The sequence below is a fragment of the Labeo rohita genome, chromosome 11 (genome assembly GCF_022985175.1).
Source record: "Labeo rohita strain BAU-BD-2019 chromosome 11, IGBB_LRoh.1.0, whole genome shotgun sequence".
In the NCBI taxonomy this organism is placed as follows: domain Eukaryota; kingdom Metazoa; phylum Chordata; class Actinopteri; order Cypriniformes; family Cyprinidae; genus Labeo; species Labeo rohita.
In genome coordinates, this window is record NC_066879.1 from 12,463,566 (window position 1) to 12,491,562 (window position 27,997).

Here is a 27,997-nt window from a genome sequence, read left to right on the forward strand (position 1 = left end):
AAACGCTGCCTACACAAATAGCTTAAAGAAGAAAGGCTAGTAATTGCGTCTGTGGCTCATTAATAGTCTGCGTCAGTCATTTAAGACCCTCGTCTGACGTTTAATCATCTGCGGACTCGATCATAAATGAGTCACTGAGTTTGAAGTGATGTCAGTCCGCTTTGATTCCTCCTCATCATCTGAAGAGATGCGATGACGGTGAGGATCTGCTGGAGAGTGTGTGTGTGTGTGTGTGTGTGTGTGTGTGTGTGTGTGTGTGTGTGTGTGTGTGTGTGTGTGTGTGTGTGTGTGTGTGTGTGCACCTGGTATTCATCACGTGTGGGGACCAAATGTCCCCACAAGGATAGTAATACCAGTAAATTTTGACCTTGTGGGGACATTTGTGTGAGGAAACAGGCTTATAAATCATGCAGAATGAGTTTTTTTGAGAAAGTAAAAGTGTGCACAGTCTCCTGTGAGGGCTAGGTTTAGGTATAGGGTAGGTGTAGGGTGACAGAAAATACGGTTTGTACAGTATAAAAACCATTACGCCTGTATGGAATGTCCCCATAAAACATGTAAACCCAACATGTGTGTGTGTGTGTGTGTGTGTGTGTGTGTGTGTGTGTGTGTGTGTGTGTGTGTGTGTGTTTCTCTCTCACACACACTCATTTTGGGTGTGGACGCGCGCCAGAGATCCCAGTGTTCAATTACAGCTCAAACACAATGAGAGCTTTAGGTGACACTGACAAACATGAGCCACTAGTTTCACTTACTGCTGCATAAATCAACAACAATCATAAATGTTTTCATAAAGACATTTGTACATTTACTGCGGAAACATGAGTGATGCTTTCCAGTGTTAAACTCGCTGTCCCTGGACGGTTTCCAAGGCGTCGCTATGCAGTTGCTACAGTGTTTTCCATAGTTGTTATTATGTTGCTATGCGGTTGCCAAAGTCTTTTTAGCATGTTACAATGTTTCCGCCATGGAACAGAAAAAAGGTCACTTTTTATCTCACAATCTTTACCTTGTTTCTCGCATTTTTGAGAAAAAGGAATTACGAGATAGGAACACAGATTCTGACTTTTTCCTCACAGTTTGTATCTGATTATTTGGATTTTTTTTTCTGATTTCTGAGTTTACACCTCGCAAGTCTTTTTTTTAAGATAATTGCGAATTTGTGACTTTTTATCTCACTCCCTCTCCCTTTTTACTTGCAATTTCAGATGTATATCTCGCAATTCTGAGTTTATATCTCACATTTTTTGACCACAGAATAAAAATTAAACGATAAATGTACTTTTTTTTTCCACAGTTGCAAGTTGATATCTCATGATTCTGTGTTTATATCTCACAATTATGTTTTTGTTTTGTTTTGTTTTTTTGCCAAAGGTAATTGTCAGTTTTTATCCCATAATCCTGATCCTTTCTTTACAATTGCAAGTTTATATTTTGTAATTATGACTTTTTTTCCTCACAGTTGTGAGATAAGAAGTCGCAGAAAAAAAAAAAACTTCTTTCTTCTGGCAGAAACAAGCTTCCATTGTTTCTAGGTGTTTCTTTATGTCTGCTGTGAAAAGAGTCTTTGTATCTGTTTGTGCACCAAATGAAAAATCTGTAAAAAGGAATTGTGAAACTGTGCTGCATGTTGAGTGAGTGTGTCCCTTTAAAACTGCACTTTATAAAACAATTCACTGAAGAAGAAAAAACCTCGTCTTTACATAAACCAGAAGAAAAAAAAGTGAGAGAGAGAGAGAGAGCAGTAGCTGACTGTGAGAGGTTTAACTCTCTCTCTCGTCTCACTCTCTGTCAGTGTTTCAGCTGCTCTGGTCTGATCACACGCGTCGCTCTGACAGGTGAGTTTCAGCTCATCACTCCTCTATTCATCACATTCATCTCCACTTATTGATTGTTTTTCTGAGCAGAGCCTTCACAGATATTTTATGAAACTCTCTATGTGATTGTGTTTTTCTGTCTGTTTTGCTGTTACTTTTCTCTCATCCTCTCTCAGTTTTTATTTGATTTATTTGCATGATTAATAATAGTGTATTTGTGCATCAGAATTTCATTCTTTTTTAGGGACAGTTCACCCAAAAATGATCATTCTGTCATCATTTACTCTTGATCATGTCAAACTCTTATGAGTTTCTTTCTTCTGCTGAGCACAAATGAAGATATTCTGAAGAATGTTTAAAACCAAACAACACTGAAGCCCACTGACGTGGACATTTCTCAAAATATCTTCTGAATCATGGCAGAATGTTGATTTTTGGTTGAAATGCACCATAAAGTCTCCATTTAGCACAACCTTTTTATATCTAACAGTTGAGTGTTATCAGTTGTAGGTGTGAACTCATAATTTGGGCTTTTGATTAGATCAGAATTGAGTTGAACACAAATGAAAATATTTTGAAGAATGTTCTAAACCAAACAGCACTGAGTTTCATTATACTGTCAAAACAACAAGCCATTTCTCAAAATATCTTCTCATATCGTTGATTTTTGGCTGAACTTTCCCATAAAGTCTCAGCGCTCCGTGAGCCGCAGTCCTCAGTGAGTTTAGAGGTAATTCTAGGCATTTCAGTGGAATGTGCGTGTGGTTTTGCACTCCTGCGGTTTTGTTTCGGTTGTGATATAACACACAACATACAACACACATGCAGCTGTGAATGTGATGATGACGGCCTCTCGTACCGCTGAAACACACGTACGTGCAGTGATTTCAGATCTCCACGTCATGATCCGCTGATTTCTGGTTGAAGTCTGGTTAATTTTAACTTCTCGTCTGTGCTCTGTGCTTTGGGTTAATTAGTGCTGGCAGGAGTCATTAGCTCTAATTGCATGTGATGGCAGGATCCCAAATGTTTGAGAAGGCTGATGTGTCATGCATGTGTCCGACCGCAGGTGGAAGGAAGATGATGATGATGATGACGATGACGTTCCAGCTGCTCCTCCTGCTCCTCACCGTCGCTCCGCTCGCGCGCGGGGTCCCGGGATTCCAGGTGCGTCTGGTGGGCGGCAGGAGCAAGTTCGAGGGCCGCGTGGAGGTGCTGTATAACGGCGAGTGGGGAACCGTGTGTGACGACGAGGTCAACATCAATCTGCCCAACGTGGTGTGTCGCGAATTGGGCTTTTCTCGTGGACTCACCTGGGCTCACAGCGCGAAGTTCGGCGAGGGCCGCGGTAAGACGTTCTGCTCTTCAGTGAGGATGATGATGATAAGAGAAACATAAATCCACTTACAACATGTTCCCAGCCTTAAAATGTTAGTTGTGACTTTTTATCGCAGAGTTGACTCTTTTTCCTCACAATTGCAAATTAGTGTATCGCTATTCACAAGTTATTAACTGACTAGATGTGAACTTAGACTTTGATTGACTTTGAGACGGAAATTTTTTACAGAATTTCGAGTTTATATCTGTCAATTTCCAAGATATAATCACAAAAGTCCAACTACTATTCGCAAGATGTAAACTCAGACTTGCAACATTTTTCTCAAAATTTCAAGTTTATATCTAACAGTTGCAAGTTATTAATTTTGGGTTATTAGTTAGGACAGAATTTCACATGTGAGTTTTTAGTGCAAGTTATTAACTGCGAATTATTTATGGCGAGATGTAAATTTAGAATTCCATATTTTATCTTAGAATTTCGAGTTTTTATATCTAACAACTATGAGTTATTAATTGTGAGTTATTGCAAGATGTAAATGCAGAATTCAGACTTTTTTCTCCCAATTTCGAGTTTATTAAACTAAGAATTCAAACTCTTTTTTCTGAATTTTGAGTTTATATATTTAACAATTGCAGCTTATTAATTGCAACTTAGATGTTTACTTGATGTAAACTTAGAATTTCCGATTTTTTTTTTCCAGAATTTCAAGTTTATCTCTAACCGTTATTAATTCTGAAGTGTAAACACAGGATTTCATTTTTTTCTTAGAATTTTGAGTTTTTATCTAATAATTGCAGGTTATTAATTGTGAATTATTTATGGTGAGATGTAAATGTAGAATTCCATATTTTATCTTAGAATTCTGAGTTTATATCTAACAACTATGAGTAATTGATTGTGAGTTATTGCGAGATGTAAATGCAGAATTCCGACTTTTTTCTCCCAATTTCAGTTTAAATCTAACAGTTGTGAGTTATTATTTGTGAGATGTAAACTAAGAATTCAAACATTTTTTCTTAGAATTTTGAGTTTATATCTAACAATTGCAAGTAACAGTTGCGAGATGTAATCGCAGAATTCCAACTTTTTTCTCAGAATTATGTTTATATCTAACAACTGTGAGTTATTAATAGCAAAATATTAATTGTGAGATGTAAACACAAAATTCCAACTCTGGTTCTCGGTGTGTTCAGGTCCGATCTGGCTGGATAACGTCTTGTGTTCGGGCACCGAGAGCTCGCTGTCGGACTGTCGATCGAACGGTTGGGGTGTGAGCGACTGCACTCACGCTGAAGATCTGGGTGTCATCTGCAGTCCAGATCAACCCAATCAGGGTCACGTCCTACGTTACCAAGAACCTCCTTCAACTCAGATCTCCAACGTGGTCTCAAACGCTCCTCCGGCCGCACCGCCGCCCGCACCGCCGCCCGTCAGCTCGACCCATCACCGCGGGCACGAGATCGCCCTCAACCGCGGCGGCCGCGGCCCGTCGTCTCCGCAGCTCAACGCCCATCGCATCCAGCTGCGCAGATACGGGCACGAGAGCGCCGTCACCGGTCTGCCGCGGGGCCACCAGATACCGGACTTCCTGCGCAGCAGAACCTCCCACAGGAGAACACAGGAAGTGACGCCCAGACAGACCACCCGACACCCCGAGAGAACGCCACCAGCGCCTGAGCCGGTTTACAGCCCTGAGCCGGTCTATCCCAGAGCGGAGCACAGTAACAGGATGGATCTGGACTTCACCGACATGGACGAGCAGGTCAGAGTCTCGAATGCTCAGCTGCGCTTGATCAAAAATACAGTAAAAATATTATCATTTAAAATAACAGTTTTCTTTGTGAATATCTGTTAAACTGTAATTGATTTCTGTGATTAAAGCTGAATTTTTTCAGTGTCTTTAGTGTCACAATCCTTCAGAAATCATTCTAATATGCTGATTTGCTGCTCAACAAACATTTCTGATTATTAGCAATGTTGAAAACAGTTGTGCTGCACAATATTTTTCCATGTAAAAGAGTAAAAAATACTTTTATTCATCAAGGATGCATTCAATTGATCAAAAGTGCCAGTAAAGACGTTCTTTTGAACTTTCTATGTGAATTCTAAAAAATAAAATGTGTCACAGTTTACACAAAAATACTGGCACAACTGTTTTCCATGAAATATTCCAGTTTTAGATGGTTTCTAGATAATCAAACTTGGTCATTAGTTGGTTGACCTACTAAACTAGTAGTCCATTCAGCTCTAACTCTAGTCTGACCGTGTTAATGTGGCGTGATCATTTTTTCCAGCGGTTTAACAGTGTCATGTAATTGAAGACTAGTTGCGTAAACATACTGTAAACCGCAGGCGTTTAGAGCCGGGTCATCTGATGATTGACAGCTCTCTGGAGGATCTGATTGGCTGCTGTCTATGAGCTCAATTACAGGCAGATGTAAAGCCGTCACCGCAAAAACTCCAACACGCTGGATCAGTAATCAGAAAATCTGAATCATTTAATCCCGTTTTGCTTAATAAACATTTTAACCTCATAGAGCTGCTGTATCATACTTGAGCGTGAATGTTTAGTCTTATTTCCAGATGAACTTCCCAAGCCTCCAAGACATCTCACATCTTTTGAGGAACGTTTATGTGTTTGTCTCTCAATTGTTAATGGATTGCACGGCATTATATGTTTGGATCATTTCAGTCTCATCTCACTAAGACACTGATATTTACATCATTAGATCATATAAACAGATTCTTGTTGATGTTTGTCCGTGTCTCTGTCTCAGTTGACTGGGTCGGTCCAGCTGGACGAGGTGCGCCTCCGACCCGTTCTGACCACCACACGCAGCGCTGCCATGGTAACGGAGGGTGTGGTGGAGGTGAGGCATGCTGGGAAATGGAGGCAGGTGTGTAGTCTGGGCTGGGATCTGAGCAGCAGTCGTGTGGTGTGCGGCATGCTGGGATTCCCGTCGGCGGAACAGCACGACACACGCGTGTACCGGTGAGTACGTGCCACTCACGGCTGAGTGAATCTTCACCAACGCACCGAGAGCAAATGATGCAACCTGATGTGATCCAGCTAAAAACAGTTTAAAGGAAAATTCTGTTTGTGTTTAATCTGAATTTCAAGTTTCACATGTTTTGTAGATGATGCAACTATTAGCTGGTTTAAGTGGTTAACCAACTGAACTAGCAGTTGATGCAGCTAACAGTCAATGCCATTTTGGACCAGCAATAATCCAGCTCGCATGTGTACTAACTAGGGTTATTATAGTTACTAAAACAGAAACTGAACTTTAAACTTAAACTTAAAATTTAGCGCTGTCAAATGATTAATCGTGATTAATGGCATCTGGAAAAAAAGTTTGACATGTATTTTTATTCATATAATTAATATTATATATAAATATATTTAATATACAGACATAACATGTTTTTCTTAAATATATATATATATATATACGTAATAAATATACACAGTGCACACACATATATTATGTAAACAAAAACTTTTATTTTGGACGCGATTAATCGCGATGAATCTTTTGACAGCACTAAAAAATGATGTTAAAAAAAACAATAACATAAAATGAGTTGAAGATAACATAAAATGTGAGAATGATAGTTTATTTAAACTATAAAAAAAACTAAAAAATATAATTATAATATATAATATTATAATAAATAATAATAAATGTTATCTGAAATAAAATCAAATAAAAAAGTAAATGTTTTAAAAATCTTCAAAATTAATAAAATAATATAACGTTTAAAAACTTTAAAATCTTGCTTTAACCAAGGCAACATTTCTCAGTTTAATTTAGTTTTAACTTGATGTACCAAAATAACTATAACTGACATATATTTTTAAAAAATATACCAAAAAAAAATATCCCACAGAACAAAATTAAAACTTTTACTAAAATCTAAATAAAAACAAAAAATATAAAATAAAAATAATTTAAAATATTATCAAAAACTATAAAAGTGTGTGAGTCATACTGAAATAGCACTAGTTTGAGAGTGTTTTTCTGGTATGAGCGTGAATCTCTAGTCGCCGCTGAAGATGATTGACTCGTGTTTGTGTTTCTGGCTGTAAATCAGCGTCAGTGTGAGATTTCAGGCTGCCGTCGTTCCTCTCCTCGTCTTTCTAAACATCCGACTATAGAAAATCAGCCTTTCATCACGAGACTCTGAAATCTTCCACAGACTGTGTGTTTAGCGTCAGATTGAGATTCAGGAATAGCAGCATGTGCTAAAACGAGCGCGTCCTCCTCTAATCGCATGTAATTATGTGATTCCAGTGGAAAACCATCCATCCGCCCGTCTGTCAGTCTCTCTCTGACTGCTTCAGCGAATATCCCAGGTGTCCGTTCTCCTGCTGCACTTCCTCTTCCTGTGAGGATAAGAGCTTGCGTAACGCGTTCGGTGGGCCGTACGAAGCTGCGGGAGGCGAGAGACCGCGTGAGCCGTAAATACGAGCGCGGCCGCACAGAGACAGGCTTCCTCTGTCTTTATGGGAACCGCTGGCTCTTTTTATGGAGCCGCTGCCCGTCTGGACGTCCTGCTCGACCCTTTCAGTTTCTGTCTGATAAACTTTCTCCCTTTTCATCAGAGCACGTGCCTTTCCATCAGCTCTCACTTCCATTTCCTGCTCAAATCAGCAGCTTCCTTCATCTTGTTATGTCCAGTCATAACAGGACAGGAGGATCGTGAGATTTGGAGGAAGCGTGTCGTGATCTGACCCGATAATCCACTGACTGAGACTGGTAAACGACTATTAGTCACACCAACTTCATCAGCACAGACCAGAGAAAGTTCACGAGCTGAACGAACCCAAAGACCTTCATCCACATACAAATGATCAGTGTTGGGGAAAGTTACTTTTAAAAGTAATGTGTTACAATGTTGCGTTACATTACTTTTGCGTTACTTGCGTTAAAATCTGGGCTTGCTTGTTTGTTTTTCATATAAAAGTTCTATTTTTGAGAAATGTAAAAGCCCTTTCACACCAAAAGCCTCGTCTATTTAACATATCAAATTATCGCAGGTTTGCATCATATTCTGAGCTGCATTTTACTGTTTTTATTCATTTTGAGGAATACTGAATCCCCTTTTTTTTTTTGTGAGTGAGATGAATTAATGCATGTTTACATTTATTCTAGAACTAAATCTTACTCCTGATTTTTCTCACCATGGTAACAGGAGAACTTTCAATCAATAAATGGGGAAAAAAGTAACTGGCGTTACTTATTTGAAAAAGTAACTGATATTTTGTTGTAAATGAAAAAGTAATGCGTTACTTTACTAGCTACTTGAAAAAAGTAATCTGATTATGTAACTTGAGTTGCACTGCAAATAATGGGTAAAAAAATATGTGTTTGTTAAAATATATTTATTTTATTATTATTGTTCTTTTTCAATATTTATATTTTTAAAATATATTTTCAAAAATATACAAAAAATTGCCAAATAATATATATAAATACGTTACATACATAAATGCATTCACACGTCACATTTGAAGAAAAACGTTTGTTGTCTGTAACACACATGAATATGTAACAAATTCAAAAGAAATACATTTTAAGTTTCAAAAATATATTTCATTGAGCTTCACTGTTTACAGCATATATTTAGCATGTGTTTAAAATATATTTTGGCCTCACAAATTAATATTAAAACATTTATTTTATATATTTGTATTATTATTAGTGGCGTGTTTTTAAGATGCAGTGTCAAGTTTCACATATAGTGCCGCTCACTACAAAACAGTGGACCAATCAGAAGACCCCGGAGGCGGGGCAAGCGCTGCGGTCGTTTGTTTACAGTAGCAGGTTGGCACGGCAACTGTTTTATTTGATGCAGCATGGCGAAGGAGTCGTTCCGCACTGTGCTTTCTTAAAAACTATTCGTGTGCATCACATTTTTAGAGGCAAAGATGCATTGTGTGTGAACGGCCCTTATTCTGCTCACTGCTGAGTAACTTTAATAAGAAAAACCACCGTTTTAATGAGCAGTCTTTCTGTGGTCTGGAATAGATTTAATAGTTCTGACCTTTATTTCACTCTCGCTGCACTTTACATTACTTGGCTTTATATCAGTTCAGAAATCTCTAAAGATTCTTAAACCAAGATGCATTTGCTGGAGAAACAAAATGACAAAGTCTTATTTTCTGAAGTGAGGTTATGATTAAAACACATGCAAATGCTTTGAATAATTTATTTTTCTGAGCCCTTTGGCAGATGTTTGTTCTTAATTTGTTAAATGTCTGAGACATGCAGTAGGTCTGTCTTGATTTCTGAGTGTTCATTTGTGCTGGAGAACAGGACAGAAGCACTTTTCTGTGTGTGGTGTGTGGTGTGAGTGTGTGTGTGTGTGTGTATTGTTCTGTGAGGAGCTGTAATTTATTCCTGAGTGGTAAATGACGGGTTTGAGTCTCTCAGGGCTGCTGGTGTTTCTGTCCTGCCTATATTAAACCGTAGCCGCAGTGCGATTCTGTGTTTCTGCGAGTGATTTTTAATAGCCGGTTTCGCTCAGCTGTTTCAGGACTCCACCCGTTTCAACTCGTTTCTGTCTGTTGTTTCGTTTAAACTCTTTTCATTGTGAGAAAAAGCACCTTGGAAGAAATTCGCTGCTTTGGTTTATATGTAGATTAAATGTGTTTTCATTTCAGGTCAAAAGAGTAAAGAGCAGTTCGTCGATGTTATTTTGTGGATTACATCTTATCGTCAGATCTTTAGATTTAAATATCATAATTAGTTTGACACAGATCCCTTAAATGCACTGAATGGCCACTTTTCTTCTCTAAAGAAGGACTTTGATAAAAGGATGTTTGGTTTTGTTGAAGAAAATCCCAGTATTTTGCACAAAACAGGTTGTTAAAGTGATGACTGTGGCAAAAAAAAAAAAAAGATTTTTAAATAGATTTCTAAGTGTGGCCAAAAAAAAAAAAAAAAAAATATATATATATATATATATATATATATAAATATATGTATGTGTATGTATATATATGTACTATTTTTTACCAATAGATTTTTTGTAAATATATTTAATATATATATTTTTAAATATTTAAAAATGTTTTTTTTATATATATATATATTTTTTTAAGGAAATGTATTTTCTTGCCCCTGAAATATTTTAACTTTCAAAAAGATATTTCTTTAACTTCACTGTTCAAAAAATATTTTTTTGGAAATAGTTAATACATATTTTACAAAATATTAAAAAATGTATTTTATATATTTGTATTATGAAATATATAATTTTATTTTATTTATTTATTTTTTAAGGAAATGTATTATCTTGCCCCTAAAACATTTTAAAATATTTTTACATTGAAACTAAACCTATTTTAACTTTCAAAAAGATATTTCCTTGAACTTCACCGTTTAAAACATATATTTTTAAAGCATATTTTGGCCAGAAAACATTTTTGTGTGTGTGTGTGTGTGTGGAGAATTAACCTTTTTTTTTTTTTACCAATGAATGTTTTTGGAAATAGTTAATATATATTTTACAAAATATTTTAAAATTGATTTTATATATTTATATTAAGAAATAATATATACTTTTATTTGATCAGTGTTTTATTATTAGTAAGTTTATTTTATAAACTTTATTTGTAAGGAAATGTATTAATGTAATTAATGTAAACTAAACCTATTTTAACTTTCAAAAGTATATTTTCTTGAACTTCACTGTTTAAAATGTAATTTTTTAAAACATATTTTGGCCCAAAAACACAAATTTCTTTGGTCATGTGTGGAGAATGTTGATTGTTGTGTTTTCTGGGTGTCAGTCGTGTGCGTTGTGTGTCGTTGTGATTTGCAGACAGGCGTGCGATCTAAACAGACTGATTGTGTTTTCCTGTCTGCTCTTGACTGACGATGTGGTCGTCTCTCATTAATGCTTCTTCAGCTCTTCTGATCTCGTCTTGATGCGTCTGTGGCTCCGGGCTGCTCTCGGGTCACGTGACTGCTCTCAGCCAGTCGCGGCCCTGCGCGGATCTCTGTTGATGTGGCAAATAAGTGGTTTCCTAAAGTCATGCTGCCAACCAGAGCGGACCACCAGCGCTCAGACAGACTGTATACTGCACATATATATATATATCTGTTGGTGAAACAGCGACTCGCCACGCTGCATTTCCACAAACACGATGGTATCGAGCACTTTCTGTGGTGTTTGTGTGCGTTTTCCGCGTCTCCACGCGACACAGAGAGCTCTGTGTGTTTCAGCAGGTGCTTGTGGGTATTTTTAACTGCTGCTTTAATTCAGTGACTCATTAGGACAGTCGTTTCAGCTCTTTTGTTGAACCTCCTCTAAATTCAGCCGCTGTATAAAGTGCTGCAGGATGGTGTATTTTTGTAGGCCGAAACCCAGAAACGAGCTGCGTTTGAGCCCTTCCGTCTCAATCTGTTTTTGATTGGGTTTTTAGTTAAATGCCTAAAATAATGTCTGTGGTTCATCCTCATGTTGTGTTCTGGTCATTTGAGGATTTTTTCCTGAAAATGTTAATGTTTTTACACTGGAATAAAACATAACAGCTTCATTCACACAGGAAAGAACAACTTCACAAAACTATGTTAATCATTTTTTGCCCACACTTGTGGTTTTTCCAGTTAAAAGTGAGTGCCCTACGAAGAAAAAGCTTATAAATTTTAGGTTATGCTATATTATTACCAAATACTGGATTTAGTCTTTTTGAGAATGTTGATCTTTGAATATTTTCTTTCACGATTATAAGAATGTATGTCAAATATTACCATAAATAATGCATTTTTTCCAGATCAATAAAACAATGAGTAATTAGTTCCATATATATCTATATTAACCTGCAAGCAGCGATTACTGGGGTTCAAGCGCTTCAAGGCATTTACACACATATGAAAAAAGACATTATAGAGCGAGACTTTTTTGTAAATCCAGGTAATTTACCATAAAAATATTACATTTTGTGACATTTATGACTGTTACAGCGGCAGCTGTCGTCCGATCGCATTAAAACTTTGTACGCTTGTTTAGAATCAGCTGTCGAATGTGTTCAGCAGGTTTTGTCAAGTTCTGAGTTTTCCTTTAGGCTTTATAGGATTTGGACAGGCGCCTTTTCTAAACGACCCAGTTATAGCTTCCCAAAGAGTACATTTCAACATTTTTTAATAATTATTGGCCTAGACAGTCCAGAGAATTGTACTGCAGTGACTTTTTCCAGATTGAGTGAATAACCTAAGACTAGTTTGCAAACGTAGATTTTTTTACTTCTTCTCAATCATTTAACAAACGATTTGATTGACAGCAGTGGCTCCAGAGGCAAAATTGTCCAGAATGAGAAGTTCGTATGATATGAGTATTGTGCGCATGTGCGAAAAAACGTGTGACGTACGGTCATTTACACTCTTGAAAAATGGTTGATTTCTTTCAAATTTCTCACAGACCTTTGGGGTTTGAAACAAGCCCACTGAGTTTCGTTCAGATCGGACACTGTTAACCTTGTCTAATAGGTGCTCAAATTTGGTCGGCCAATGGTGGCCATGTTTTTCAAGATACGTGAATGTCCTTGTAGACACTTGTGGCACGTTGGACAAAAATTTTGTACACCAATTTTCACGTTAATAGGACGAATGGTTGTGGAGTTATAGCCAAGCTCTATGTAATCTTACATAAGTGTTCTGAGTTTGGTGGCGATATCTCATTCTGTTCTGTGCATTTTACTAAAAGTGGCCACGCCCCTTTCGAATATTTTGGCGTCCCTTTGCGATGGTGAGTTAAAAGGTTTTTTTTGATAATTACTGATATTCCCTCTCCAGAGAATCTTTCTGCACTGGTTTGGTTCTGATCGGGCGATAAACCTAGGACCAGTTTGCAAAAGTGAGTTTTTCAAAAAATGGAAAATACCTGAAAATTTCACCATGATCACAACCAAAGTGAAGAGTTTTGTCTGGCATGAGCCACGGATTCCAACGACATAAGACACTTGAGTCTGCGACTGACGGTGTAGGAGTTATGAGCAAATTCATACTTTTGTTCACTGTAGCGCCCCCATCAGGCCAATTGGGGCAAGCCTTGGTCATGTTGTTGGTGGTGTGAGTACAACCATCCCTCCAAGTTTCAAGTCTCTACAGCTTACGGTTTGGTCTGCACGATCAGTTTTACCTGGAGATCGCTGATCTGTCACCATTCTAACAATTACAATAGAGTTTCATCGCTAAACACTTGAACCCGTGAAAAATAAACACACAAAATCTGTACCGAGTGAAAGAAAACAAGTTGATAAAAAATGTAACTATTCCGGTTTTGTAGGCGCCAATAGCCTCGTGGTTAGCGTGCCGACATATAGCGCCATTGCACTGTGGGCGTCCCGAGTTCGAATCCCGGCTCATGGACCTTTCCTGATCCCACCTCCTTTCTCTCTCTCCCACTTCACCTCCTGTCTTACCTACACTGTCCTATCTGAATAAATGTCAAAAATAAAGATAAAAAAAATATATATATATATATCCCAGTTTTCATATTCTACATATTGAAAGAGTGTTGCAGACGTTGAAGTCATGTGACCGTGGTGTAGATCGTATTGAAGCTTCAAAAGTTGTTCATTTGTGAAGATTATGATGATGAACAAAACGTTTACTTTCTGCTATTATTTAGAAGACAAATTCTGGGAAAATTCTGTTGGGTTTCCTCTGTGGAAAATACGGCATCACTGCAGTGCTCTATTAGACATCAGTCCTCTCCTAAACCCCGCCCTCAGACATGTGTCGGCCAATCCGATGTCAACACACCTGAATGCATTTATATTGATGCGTTTGACACTGCATTCAGGGTTCATGTTTAATTTGATCAGTTTTTGATTTCCCTGGGATGATCTTGGCATAGCGAGCGCCATACTCAGGAAAGCATGAATGATTTTGAGTTTCGTTCTGTCTGTTTGGGTTATTTCACTGCTGCGTTTTAGATTCCAGACCCGGTCTAGACCAGAATACACCCGGGCCTCGTTTCACCGTGTTTTCACGCACGTCCTCCGCTAGAGCTGAGATATATGGACGGAAACACAAGCACGAGTGGTTTTGGCTCAACTTTGAGAACATGGAGATCCGTGTGTGAACGTTTACTGACCGCAAACCCAGCAGAACGTCCCAGAGTGTTTCGATAGACGCTCACTGAGTTTATTTACCATCTGCTGCTCACTGACGATGCTGTATATATATATATATATATAATATACATACAGTCATGGTCAGAATTATTGGCCCCCTTGGTAAATATGAGCAAAGGCGGCTGTAAAAATGAATCTGTATTGTTTATCCTTTTGACCTTTCATTCAAAAATGTCACTAAAATCGAATGTTTCACTGAGGTAGAACAATGGAAGGTGGGGGGGAAATCTCATTAGGAAAAAATTATTTTTGCCAGTAATTCTTCTCACAGCTGTATGTATGTGTGTGTCTGAGATGTGACTGACACATAAACAAGCTGCGTCGCTCAAGTGAAGCCTGTTTATTTAATCCAGTCCTATTTATTGGCTCGTGTGTGTCGTTTCAGGAAACTGTGGGACTCTAAGATGGAGGATCCAGCCACAAGGTACAGCTTCATTTGCTGTTTATTTTCAGTGCTGGCCGTATGAGTGGACTCATAGAGCGATGTGTGTGTGTCTGCAGGTCTGCGGTCAGTAAGAAGGCGTTCTGGATCGAGCGGGTTCAGTGTTCGGGCACGGAGATTTCTCTGGCACATTGTCGGGCGCAGCTCTCCGTCCCCCGGCACGACATCCCCTGCGCCGGAGGAATGCACGCGGTGGTGCGCTGCGTTCCGGGCGTTCAGTTCTCCAGAATCTCCGCCTCCGGACACCCGCAGGCTCCGCCCCCTCTGAACGTGAGTGCAGCGTGAGGTCCAGGGGTGAGCACCGGATCCGGCGACGGACGGCTCACGTTGTCTCGTGTTTCCGCAGGCGGTGGTGCGTCTGAAGGCCGGGCCGCGGTTGGGCGAGGGCCGGGTGGAGGTGCTCCGCGAGGGTAAGTGGGGGACCGTGTGTGACCATCTGTGGGATCTGACGGCAGCCAGCGTGGTGTGCAGAGAGCTGGGCTTCGGCTCGGCCAAAGAGGCCCTTCGAGGAGCACTCATGGGTCAAGGTAACAACACCACAGACTGTTTGCAATGTCACCTTACCATGGTAAAAGATTCAGAGCTGATACGAGCCGCTCGTTTCAATGCTATTTCCTCTTTCCCAGTGGCTGATGGGTATGTTGAGTGTGAGTTTCTCAGCCAGTCTAAACAGAAAACATGAAATGCTCACACGGACACAGTTCAAACGCTGAGATGTGATTGTTTAGTTCAGTCTTCATGTTCCTGTGGGAACACTGCAGTTAATGCTGCACGATTTTGGGAAAAAAATCGAATTGTAATTTGTGCTTTAAAAAAAAAGTGATTATTGATATATAAAGTTTGGCCATAAAATGTGATTACATATCAGTATGATTTAAAAAATCATAACAATAATAACAGTATTATTATTATAATTACTAAATAAAAATATTAAACAAAATTAAATAATTTGTAACCCTAACAGATCTCAAGTTTAAAAAGTAAAATTAAAAAACAGTCATAAGGGTCAGATTTTGTGAAATTGAGATTTCCATTGATGTATGGTTTGTTGGAATAGCGCAATATTTGGCCCTTAAAAATCTGTAATCTGAGGGTGCAAAAAATCTAAATACTGAGAAAATCAGCTTTAAAATTGTCCAAATGAAGTTCTTAGCGATGCATATTACTAATCAAAAATTAAGTTTTGATATATTCACAGTAGAACAAAATATCTTCATGGAACATGAGCTCTTTTCTTAATATCCTAATGATTTTTTGGCCAATTCAATGTATTTTTGGCCATTGCTACAAATAAACCTGTGCTACTTAAGACTGGTTTTGTGGTCAAGGGTCACATACTGTGTATGTCTTCATTTATAAATTTTCAAACTGTCAGCAGAGACACTAGGCTTATTGACAAGTATTTCTGGTGTGATGTTGGAGTCTGGAGTCTCACTGTTGAACACACACACGTCACAGCACGTCTCCTATATGATGTGGATTTGTTCCATCTCCTCACGTTTGGGGTTTTGCCCTGATGCCTCAATGCTTCTATTTCCAGGGTTAATGTTCTGAATTATACACTGTCATATATAGGCTGTTCCTCAGTAGTGACAAGGAGAATAAAAGACACGTTTGCTAGTGACGTCATGACCCAATTTTGCACAAATTACAGGGAGTCTCGTCCATACGCACGCGTCTCTCCGTCCCGTCTGCTGCTATTTCCGTCTATTAAATGCTTCCATTTGGCCCGTGTGTGTAATTTACTGAACCAGCGTCCACATCACACATGCGCTTCTGCACCCGTTTGTCTTGCAGTTCGGCCAGTTGTAGTTTTCTGCCAAACACAACGCGCTAATGCCTATTTCTAGCAGGTAAACGGGCTTGTGGTGCACGTGGATCATGTGTTTGTGTTTGTGCAGGTACGGGTCCCATCCACATGAACGCGGTGCAGTGTTCGGGACAGGAGAGCTCCGTCATGCAGTGCCGCTTCCGGGAGGTTCCGCTGTACTCATGCAAACACTCTCAGGACGTGTCCGTCCGATGCAACGTCCCCAACACCGGCCTGAGCGCTACGGTACGTGCACAGACACTGTAAACATCGTTTTCTTCTTCCTCTTCTACTACTCTAGAGTCATTGGCAGCCTGTAGAAGTGGATGGTAAAAAGTTGTGAAATTTGGCACACAAATAGAGGACAGTACAAGCATCAATCATAGCAAATTTGGAGTCTCTAACTCTCTAGCGCCACCAACTGTTCAAATTTGCACTCATGTTATTCCAATACGTGTAAAGACCAGAAACTAAATACTTGACATTCTTTGCTGTTTGAACTCCTCCAAGACTGTTGCTCAAATTTTCACAAAAAGCAAACCGGATCATCTTCAGATCACGCCAATAAAAATTCAGGAATTCAAACTGATTAGTCGCATCTTTCTCAAATAACACACGGACGAATTTGATGAAGAGTTTGCCGAAGTATGTCTGAGGCTGTATGTCTGCAATGCTTAAATATTTTCTGACCAAACTTGGTGTGTGTAATGACAGCCATGACCTGAGAACACCTGCATAGTTTCAGCACAGCGCCACCTAGTGGTCAGAAGATAGAATACCTGGATCATGGATCCCTCCCTGCCATTTTTAATTGTGGGTGAAAATCTATTTTTTTAAACTTCTCGTGGACTGTCTGATGTTCACAAAATTCAGCGAGATCATCTTTAGATCACGCAGATGAAAAGTTATGAAAATCAAGTTGATTAGCCAAATCGTTCTCAAATAATTTGTAAACAGATTTGACAAAGAGCACATCACAGTGGACATGAGGCTATATCTCCTCAACGCTTTAACATATTCAGACTGAACTTGGTGTGTGTTATGACAGCCATGACCTGAGGATATCTGCAGAGTTTCAGCACAGCGCCACAGCTAGTGGACAGGAGAAAGATTCTCTGAATCAAGCTGAGAAAACCTGTCCAAACTTCCTGTCTGCTGTCATGGAGAAATTTGGAGGGCAAAAGTGTAGACTTTGCTAGAAATTGTTCGCTTTAATTAAAATATTTTATCCACAAATGCAAAGTTTTGCAAACAGCACTCCAGCTTAATGTCTTTAACAATTGGCTTTTTTGATTTTTTCCACCAAATTTCATTCAGATCATCTTCAGGTCATGCCAATAAATAGTTGATTAGTCAAGTGGTTCTCAAATAACATGTAAACGAATTTGATAAAGAGCGCACTACAATGGATGTGCATATTCAGACCAATCTTGGTGTGTGTTACGACGTCTACACCTGCACACTTTCTGCACAGCGCCACGCAGTGTTCAGGAGACAGATTCCTTGAATCACGCCAAAAACGTAGATGCCAGTTACAGTCTTCCTGTCTGCCATTCTTTGAAAACCACCTTTTTTGAACTCCTCCTAGACTGTTCGTCTGATTTCGGCCAAATTGGATTCAGATTCTTAGCTCCTCATTTATCGTCTGGTTGTGCTCGACTCCTTCAATGCTGCTTGGAGCCTTATGTCTTGAGCAAAAATGAAGCAGTGATATTTGATCGGACGAGTGACGCTCGGGCTGCCGTGTGTCGCGTGATCCTCAGGTGCGTCTGGCGGGCGGTCGGGAGGCGGCGGAGGGCCGTGTGGAGGTGCTGATGGAGGTGAACGGTCAGCAGCGCTGGGGCTCCGTCTGCAGTGAGAACTGGGGCATTAACGAGGCCATGGTGGTGTGTCGACAGCTCGGCTTCGGCTTCGCTTCCAGAGCCCATCAGGTACGTGAAGTTCCTTCCTCTGTTCTGCATCTGACGGAGGAGCATTTACTTATAATATCATGGTGTTGCACCAAAATGTTCACAGCAAGATTGACACTTCAGTCAGTAGCAGTGTTTCCATCCAAAGTTGCGAACTGAACTATGAAAATTTTGAATATCACATTAAACGTACAAATAAAGCACCATCTCCATTCCCAGGTGTTCAAGAGAATACAATTGTTGTAAACTGGCATGAAGTATTAACAGCAAAAATGAAAGTTGCTGAAAGTTCCTACTTCATAAATGACTCAAAATACAGTAACGTGAATCAAGCGCAGTCATGCGATCTTGTGTTCAGATGCCTGATGTTTGGGAATCAATCATACGAGACAGTTCTGAAAGATAATTACACTAAATTATTTTGATGATGGGCTTTGTCTGAGGGATTGAACAATACTGGTTGCTGGTTAGATCATTTATCCAGTCACATCTGTTGAGGCGAAATCACGTGACTTTTTTGATGCACATTGAGAAACTTATTCTGTAAATGTGTTTCCATCGTAGCTTATGCACGTGGTTTCTTATTGGACAAAAAAAATGATCCAGGTCAGTTGAGCTCATAATTTTTTTATGTGCATTTTTTAGAATTTATGCAAATCATTGCATTTCCGTGCAGCGTTTTTGTGCACTGTTCCAAAATTCGTATAAAAATAGATGAATGGAAACAGCTAGTGCAGCATTTTTATGGAGATTTCTCGAAATATAATGCAAATAAGAAGTGAACAGCAGAGGAAGTGTATGTAGGAATTGGCTTTTTTCATAGTGAATTAAACGACTGAATGAAATGCACGTCAGTGCTGTTTGACTTTGTGTATTTTGTGTGACCAGCGCTGGTCAGTAATGTAATCGCTTCGTGCCAAATGTTTGTTTGTGTGAACAGGCCGTAACGCACGAACTCTCTCAGCTCGATACTAGAGAGACGAGCGACTGTTGAATAATCTCGCGTCAGAACGACTCGTCGTTCATCATGTGGAGCTGCTCATTAGACGCGTTTATTCAGTAATGGAGAGCCGAATGCGCTCGCTTGGTCTGCTGTCAGTGTTTACATCTGCGGAGCTTTTGTTTTCACGGCTGTTGTTTCCCATGCAGAGCTAATTACAGCCCTGCACAGATTCAGGGAAAGAGCAGGAAACCCAGAGAGAAAACAAACCCAGAATAGAGCCGCTGGACTGGATCACATTTGCGCCCTTATAAAAGTCCGTTTAAAAGCGTCTCTCGCTAAATAGACGGTGGAGAGGAACGTGGAAAATATTTGATAATGTGCATGAATTAGCTGTAATAGCGTCCGTTATTAGACTCTGCGCGGATTCCTGCGGCCTCAGTCACGCGCTCGCCTCCGTCCCGCAGGAGACCTGGTTCTGGCCCAGCAGCTCCGGAGCGGAGGACGTGCTTCTGAGCGGGACCCACTGCGTCGGCACCGAGATCTCCATCCAGCAGTGCCGCAGGAACGGACAGACGTACTGCCCGCGCGGAGGCGGAAGCAGATCCGCCGGAGTCACTTGTGTGGACGGTACGAACACACCTCAACATAAAAACACACTCAAACACACGCAGTCCGTCGGTGCTCCGTGTGAGTGATGAACGTGTGCGTGGTTTTTCGGCTCAGTGGCTCCGGATCTGGTGGTGGACGCGCAGCTGGTGCAGGAGTCTGCGTATCTGGAGGATCGACCGCTGCACCTGCTCACCTGCGCTCACGAGGAGAACTGCCTGTCGTCCTCCGCCGCACGCATGAACTGGCCGTACGGACACCGGCGCCTGCTGCGCTTCTCCTCTCGCATCATGAACCTGGGACGAGCCGACTTCAGACCGCGAGCCTCACGAGAGTCCTGGACCTGGCACCAGTGCCACAGGTGTGTGTGCGTGCGTGTGTGTGTGGGGTGCTGGTGAACCGTGTCCAATATGGGGACAAAATGTCCCCACAAACATGGCAATGTCCAAAATGATTGTCCTTATGGGGACATTTTTGGTCCCCATGAGGAAACAAGCTTTTTGAAAAGTTTTTTGAAAATCTAAAAATGCAAAAGTTTCCTGTGAGGGACGTGTTTAGGTGATAGAAAATACAGTTTATACAGTAGAAAAACCATTACGCTTATGGAATGAACCCATAAAACATCATTTTTATATAATATGTTAATACAAGGTTTGCCAGACTAAGACTGAGAGTTAGCTAATAAAAAAGTGAATAATATATAAATAAATCATTTTTAAAAAATCATAAAAATATAACATTAAAATAACAATTATTTAAAATACATTTCTCCAAAAAGCGATAAAAATTAAAAAAAAAAAAAAAACTAAAAATGAATTGAATGTCAAATAAATAATAAATAAATAAAAAGTCAAAATAATACACCTAAATAAATTAATTAATAAACATGCCCAAATATTAAAAAAAAATATTAATTAAAAATAGACAAGAAAAATATTCACAATTTTACAAAAAAACAATGAAACCAATTCTAAAAATGTCAAATTAGAATAAATAAATAATTTTAAAATAAAACAATGAAAAAAAACTCCTGAAAGTTTAAAACAAATAGCGAATTGTCAAAATTAGAATAAGTAATTTTAAAATACAACCATCAGAATATTGGTTATTAAATTGAATTTATTAATTCAAATATTAAATAAAAATAAAAATAATTTAAAATAAATGTTTAAAATAAGCAATAAAAGTAAAACATTCACTAAAATTAATTTAATGTCAAAAATACATCTAAATTAATTAAATAACAAACATGTCAAAATATTAATAAAAAAATAGAAAGAAATTTAGAATAAATCATTTTAAAATAAAACAGTAATAAATCATAAAATGTCAATTTAGAATAAATCATTTTAAAATAAAACCCATCAAAATATTAGTTATTAAACTGAATGTAATAATAAAAATCAAATAAAAAGTCAAATTAGAATAAATAATTGAAAAAACTATCAACTAAATTTAATGAAATAATAATAAATGACAAAATAGCATAAAGGAATAAATAATTTTACAATAAAATAGTCAAAACAAAACATTAAAATTAATTTAATCATAACAATGTCAAATTACTAAATAATTGTAGAATAAAACTAACTAAACACTTTATTTAAAGTTATTAAATGATAATATTCGGGTTTCTTATTTGTCTATTTTTATTCATTTTAAGGTATTGTTTTAGTTATTTTAGTGTTTCAGTTAAATGCAAATAAATGTTGCTGTGGAATCTAGCCGTGTGTTTATTGTCTGTCAGTTTATTGTTTGTGATCTGCGCTCTGATTGGTCGTCTGTCGCTCCAGCTGCTCTTTATAGCTGCGGTCAGGATTCTGTGGTCAGTTTAGGTTCTCGTCCAGCAGCCAATGAGCCGTTACGTGACGCTTTACGGGCCAATCAGAGGCCGAGCTGGTGTCACGTGACAGCGTGACTGACCGTCCTCCTCGTGTCTTGCAGGCATTATCACAGCATCGAGGTGTTCACGCACTACGACCTCCTGACCATGAACGGCACGAAGGTCGCAGAGGGTCACAAGGCCAGTTTCTGTCTGGAGGACACGTACTGCCCCGAAGGTAAAACTGCTGCCATCTTCACTGACTGAAAAACACTCGCAAACCACTGCTGCTCAATCAGACGCCTTCAGCTCATTTAAAGCTCTATACCTTTTATTCTCTTCATGGATTTTCTGAAGTGTATTTTTACTTTTTTTACTTTGATTGGATAATAATGAGCTGAACACTTTTCACACTCTTCAAAAAAAGTTTTTTTTTTTTTTTTTGTATTTCTTTTTTTTCTTTTCTTTGAAATGTTTCTCTTTCCCAAATTTTTGTTTCAAATATTTTTGTTTGGGTTTGCTTTTTCCCGATTTTTTTTTTTTCTTTTTTTTCAAAGGTGTTTTTTCCTAGATTGTTTTTCAAATATTTTTTTCTGTTTTCCCCCACCCCAAAAATGCTTTTTTCCTCCATTTTTTTCAGTTTTGTATTTTGAAGTCTTTTTCAAATTTTTTTTTCTTTTCCACAGATGTTTTTCTTCTTTTTTAAAAGATGTTTCTTTTTTTCCATTTTTTTTCTGTGCCCCCCCCCCAAATAGTTTTACACATAGTGTGTATTTTTTACAAATATTTTTTTCTTTTTCAATATTTTTTCAGTTTTTTTCCCCAATTTTTTACGTTTTTTGTATTTTTACAAACAGTGTGTATTTTTTCAAAAACCTTTTTTTTTTTCAAAGACTTCTGTTTCTCTTCAAAGAAAAGTCATTTTGAGGTCACGATGATCTCGTTAAACAGCGTCTCGTTCTGCAGGTCTGACCAAACGCTACGCCTGCTATAACATGGGCGATCAGGGCATCACTGTGGGCTGCTGGGATACGTACCGCCACGACATCGACTGTCAGTGGGTGGACATCACCGACGTGCGGCCCGGAGACTACATCTTCCAGGTCAGAGGTCACGCGCACCCTAATCTAACCCTCAACCAATTCAGTATATCTACGATATTTTAGTTTGATTTGAATATTTTAGAGTATTTTGTTGTACTAAATTATATTTATCTTCTGTTTTTGGTCTCTAAGATTATTGCTGAAGTGAAAAAAGTTACTAAAAATACTATTTTTAAATTCTATATGAAATATGTGTTTTCCAAAAGGTGTTTCGCTCTTAAACTGCATGAAGCCAGAAACAACATCTGCGTTTCAAATTTGATGGATTCACTCAATGCGTCATTTTGACTGAAAACAGTATTTTCGTGTCGTTCTGGTGAAGAAACAAATTCTGAAAAACCAAAACATGAGCTTTTCCAGCCAAACAGCAGCAGAAGTTTAAACAGAAACTAATCCTGACCAAACCTCATTTTGTGGACGTGTATATTTATAAAAACAGAGTGTTTTGTTGTTGGTGTCTGTATATGATCTGAGTAAACACACGTGTGTCCACGGTTTTTCCTCTCGGTGTGGGAAGGAAAATCTCCCTCATCAGAGCAGAACGAGCTCGTTATTCCAGAGAATAGCGAGTTTAAAGGATCATTAGATCTCGTCTGATCTTCAGCTTTCACTTCTTCATTCTTGTAGTTTTCTGGGAAACACGTTTGTGAACCATAAAACCACATTCAGCAGCGTCTGAGATCGCTCCCTCTCTCTGTTTATCTCTCCAAAAACCTTTTCTCACTTCAAAAACATTTTTTTCTTCATCAAAAATGTTTATTTTACATTTTTCTCTTTGAAAAAAAAAATATTTTTTTAGAAAACACTTTGAAGAAAACTTTTTTCCTTCAAAAACTTTTCCCTCTCTTCAAAACAGCTTTTTCTTCTCTTCTCTCATAAAAGCTTTTTTAGTCAGTGATTTGTTTCTGCTGGAGAGGCAGCATGAGAACATCATCATCATCCTGCAGTACAAACCTCGGCCAGCGGGCGGCGCTGACAGGAAGCAGGAAATATAAAATTACAATAACTACACATTTTTGAAAAATGAGAGAGAAAAGAAGGTTAGCACTTTGTCTCAGGAAGGATCTAAGACACATTTTTATAGCGTAACATTAATAAATCTCACCCTTACATTCATATGATGATATAACGGGATGTGGCTGATGTTTATGAGCATCAGTGTTTCTGTGAACGCTCACATTTGTGAAACGTCTTAATATTTGTTATGAACTGAATGTTATTATTTGAGTGTGTTTGCATTGTGCATGTGTTTGTATTCCCCTTTACCAAAACGGACAAATCCTTTCAATATGAAGTGACAAAAAAGCAAACATTTTTAAACTTTTGTTTTTGTTTTAATCATTGTAAACATTTACAAACAATTTTTAAAAATTGATACGTTTAAATTATTTTTTTTTATCAAATTCATTTATATTGTTTTTTACATTTCAATGCAAAAATAAAACTTTGATAAATAAAAGTTTAGTAAATTTGATGTTATGATTTAAAAAAAAAAAGTATAATTAAATTTCATACCTTTTGATAGTGCAACATTTACTTCTGGCTCACGACCCTCAATCAGTTTTTAGCACTTTTCATCTTCAGGGTTTGTTTTGTTTTCATTAGCAGACGTGTGTGTGACTCATCACGTTCGTCTAACGATGATCCTCCGTGATTCAGATCCACAAACAAAGTGTGAATGTGATGTGAGTGTTTAGTGTGTGTTGTGTGGTGTTTGTTGTGCAGGTGGAGGTCAATCCGTCGCTCGATATGGCCGAGTCTGATTTCCAGAATAACGTGATACGCTGCCGCTGCCGTTACGACGGAGGACGCGTGTATATGTACGGATGCCACGCCGGTGAGACGCACGTCAAAACATCATCAAACATCATCAAACATCACATCCGTCAGATTCATTACACTGACTGAAACATCACAACACTGGAATATGAGCTCGAGAACAATCAGAAAAATACACAACGCTGAAAAATTATGTTATTTTTTTTTTTTTTTAGGAAACCTACTACAAACCTTTACTCTTTTGCTCAGTAAAAAAGAAAATTGGTAAAAAAATAAATAAATAATAGAAACAATAATTACTACATGAAAATTGTAAGAACATTTAGTGTTTTTTGACACCTGTCTTAAAAATTTTGCAAAATGAGGGAAAGGTTTAATAAATAATAAAAAAATATAATATTGCATAAAATGAAATATATATATATGTATGTAAGTTGTAAATAAAGATTATTACAGTATATTTTTACAAGACTTTCTTTCTAGGGGACCATGAAGGCTAATTTCACAAATCTATACTATTTGCCCAATAAAAAAAAAAACATAATACATATATACATTATTATATACATATATAATAATAATAATAATACAATTATAATAAATAAATCATAAATAATAAAATAAAAAATAATAAAGTAAATAATAACAAATATTGCATAAAATTAACAAAAAATAATAACCTCATGGAAGTTGTAAATAAAACAAACATTATTATAGTATATTTTACAAGACTTTCTTTCTAGCCATGAAGGCTCGTATTACAAATCTATACTATTTGCCCAATTAAAAAAAGATCACATAATACATACACTGATAAAAAATCTTAAAATGTTCACAATGGGAAACGTTTTATTTCTCTCTTTCTGTCTTTCTTTAAAATAAATAATGCATAAAATTAAGATAAAAAAATAGATTATTGTATTATGTCTTAAAAGAAAATAATATTTTGCCTTTCTACTTCAAACGTTTAATTCAGTTTAGTTATTTGTAAAACTAAATTTTTTTTTTTTTTTTTTTTTACAAAAACTAAATAAAACAAATACATTTCAAATAAAAAAGCAGCTGTTTTAAGCTGACTTCTCCAAAGTCCAAAGAGAGTATACAGTAATCAACATTTGAAGTGGATCAGGACTTTCATCAGAGTTATGCTGAAACCAAAACAACACCTGTTTTTGTCTTAGGACCCTTTGTCTAGCCCAAACTTTGATTACCTGTTTTTGATCCACTTCAAATGTTGACTACTGTCTTATACAAGAAATTACTATTTTTGGTTTTTGAACCTCAAAATTTCATGTTGTCACTTGTTGTTTCTTTGTAATTATGGAATTTGCTAGCAGTTTCTGAGCGAGAGAGTTTTCTGCAGTAAATGCTGCTCCAGATGTTTTTGCTGATGACGGCTTGTGTGTTTCAGGAGACGCTTACACCGCAGAGATAGAGGACCTGTTTGAACACCAGCGGCAGATCTCAAACAACTTCCTCTGATGAAGCCGCGGCGCTGCAGGACTGACGCCGTTTTCCTCCGATCGCCGACGCCGCGTCACCACACCGGTGGGCGGAGTCTGCGTGATTGACGGGTAGGGGTGGGGTTAGTGCGATGATTGACAGGTGGGCGTTTACAGTACATTTCGGCCAGTATTGATGAAGCAGAAGAACGTTCTACCGTTATAATGAAGGGATTTGACGAGTTTGAGCAGACGTGTCCAGCACACCCTGACGAGGCTCATGTGTATCGATTCATCAAGATTCATGGGAAAAAACATTATGCCACACAATAAAATATACATATATAAATAAATATTGAAACTCAGTCATGAATTTGAGACATTGTTTTTCAGGATGCAACAGTTTTAAGTAAACTTAATAGACATTTTCTTTCAAAAAGTGTCATTCTTCCTGCTTCTTGTGCTCATCATTTTTCATATTCTAATTCACTTTTTTTTGTTTGTTTTTATTTTTATTTTATAAAGTATGTTAGTTTGGTCCGTTGAAGAGAAAACATGTTTATTCTGTGTTTTTCATTGTAAGATCTCTCTGTACATCAGCAGTTCTCAACCAGAGTGACTTCCAAGTATTTCAATTCATTTTAAAAAATATTTGTAACATTTTCTTTATATTAATTGTATTAAAATAATATAACGCTAAATTAAAATGCTGATTTTTAAAAAAATATATTTTTTGAAATATCAAAATTTTAACTCTAAATTAAAACTCTATATAATGATTCTTTCTAACTCTAAAAGGCATAAAAAAGACAATTTGTAATTATTTTTTCCCCTTCAGTAATTATTTTATTGACGGCTTTTGAAAATTTTGGAATCACAAAACGAATCACAGTCAAATATATCGATTCCCCGATTTCTGTTTCTGTTGATTATTGGACGACAGAAAACGTTCGAGTCCAAACGGTTGAGCTCTGCATCAGTAAATGATTTATTCTGATCAGTGTGATTTTCTGTTGTGAATCCTGACGTTTCTTTCTTCTTACCGTCATTTCTCATGTTTATTTCTCTGGCCACTGGTGCTGATTTGAGTGGCTCATTTAGTCATTAATATTATTATACTTTATTATAATTGTTACTGGCTCAAACGGAGCAGCAGAGTCTGTGTAATAAATGTTTGATCACTGTTGTATCGGCATGTACAGGTTTATGAACTCTGTATTTCTGACCTCAGTTTTTACTGTTATTGGAAACCTTCTCTCTATGAAGAGAAACAGGCGGTCAGTCGTTTGTACAGATTGTGCTTCAATACTTGAACAATAAACGTCTCGTGTCAAACACCACAAACAATGGCTTTAGATCATCTACAAATATTAAGTGCGCTTTTGTTCAGCTCTGATTAATGGATTAATGACATTCAAAACATCAGCGTTATCATCAGCGCTGGGGAAAGTTACTTTTAAAAGTAACACGTTACAATATTACAGTGATCCATAAAAAAAGTAACTAATTATGTTACTTAGTTACTTTTAATGGAAAATAATGTTACATTATGTTTGTGTTACTTTTTATATCTGGGCAGGGTTTTTATTTTTGGCAAATATAAAAGCACCACACCAAAAGCCTCAGACTGAAGGAAAAGTAAATTCACGTCTGTACAGCAGAACACAGAACGTACAACACACTTCAGCAATAAAAAAAAGAAGAAATGTTAGTGCATCTCGAGTCATTTGTGCTCATTAGTATGGTTAAAATGGCTAATCGAAGGTCAGCAGCAAAGACACAGATTAATAAAATGGGATTAAATACATTAAATGCATTCCACTGTTTTTATTCAT

The 27,997-nt window shown here is 37.7% G+C and overlaps 1 protein-coding gene across 2 annotated transcripts; it reads left to right on the forward strand.

The window, feature by feature from the left end:
* Position 1: 1 nt before the first annotated feature.
* Positions 2-27,989, forward strand: LOC127173141 (lysyl oxidase homolog 4). 2 transcript variants are annotated; one of them, XM_051122811.1, is made up of 15 exons: positions 2-198; positions 2,887-3,165; positions 4,350-4,918; positions 5,934-6,148; positions 14,691-14,729; positions 14,807-15,017; positions 15,094-15,274; positions 16,649-16,803; positions 18,321-18,488; positions 19,875-20,037; positions 20,134-20,377; positions 21,961-22,076; positions 22,805-22,941; positions 24,667-24,778; positions 26,132-27,989. In XM_051122811.1, exons 2-15 carry the CDS (start codon positions 2,898-2,900, stop codon positions 26,200-26,202), a joined length of 2,649 nt encoding a protein of 882 aa, XP_050978768.1. In that variant the 5' UTR covers positions 2-198; positions 2,887-2,897; the 3' UTR covers positions 26,203-27,989. The 2 variants fall into 2 exon arrangements, with proteins under 2 accessions (XP_050978768.1, XP_050978767.1); XM_051122810.1 differs by lacking the exon at positions 2-198 and adding an exon at positions 1,724-1,838.
* Positions 27,990-27,997: the final 8 nt, after the last annotated feature.

What these genes read in the sequence shown, in the direction of transcription:
- LOC127173141 (XM_051122811.1), top strand. Translation starts at nt 2,898, where the DNA reads ATGATGATGATGATGACGATGACGTTCCAGCTGCTCCTCCTGCTCCTC. An exon ending in ATGGAGGATCCAGCCACAAG is followed by an intron (nt 14,730 to 14,806) that starts GTACAGCTTCAT and finishes GTGTGTCTGCAG; the next exon opens with GTCTGCGGTCAGTAAGAAGG. An exon ending in GGACACGTACTGCCCCGAAG is followed by an intron (nt 22,077 to 22,804) that starts GTAAAACTGCTG and finishes CTCGTTCTGCAG; the next exon opens with GTCTGACCAAACGCTACGCC.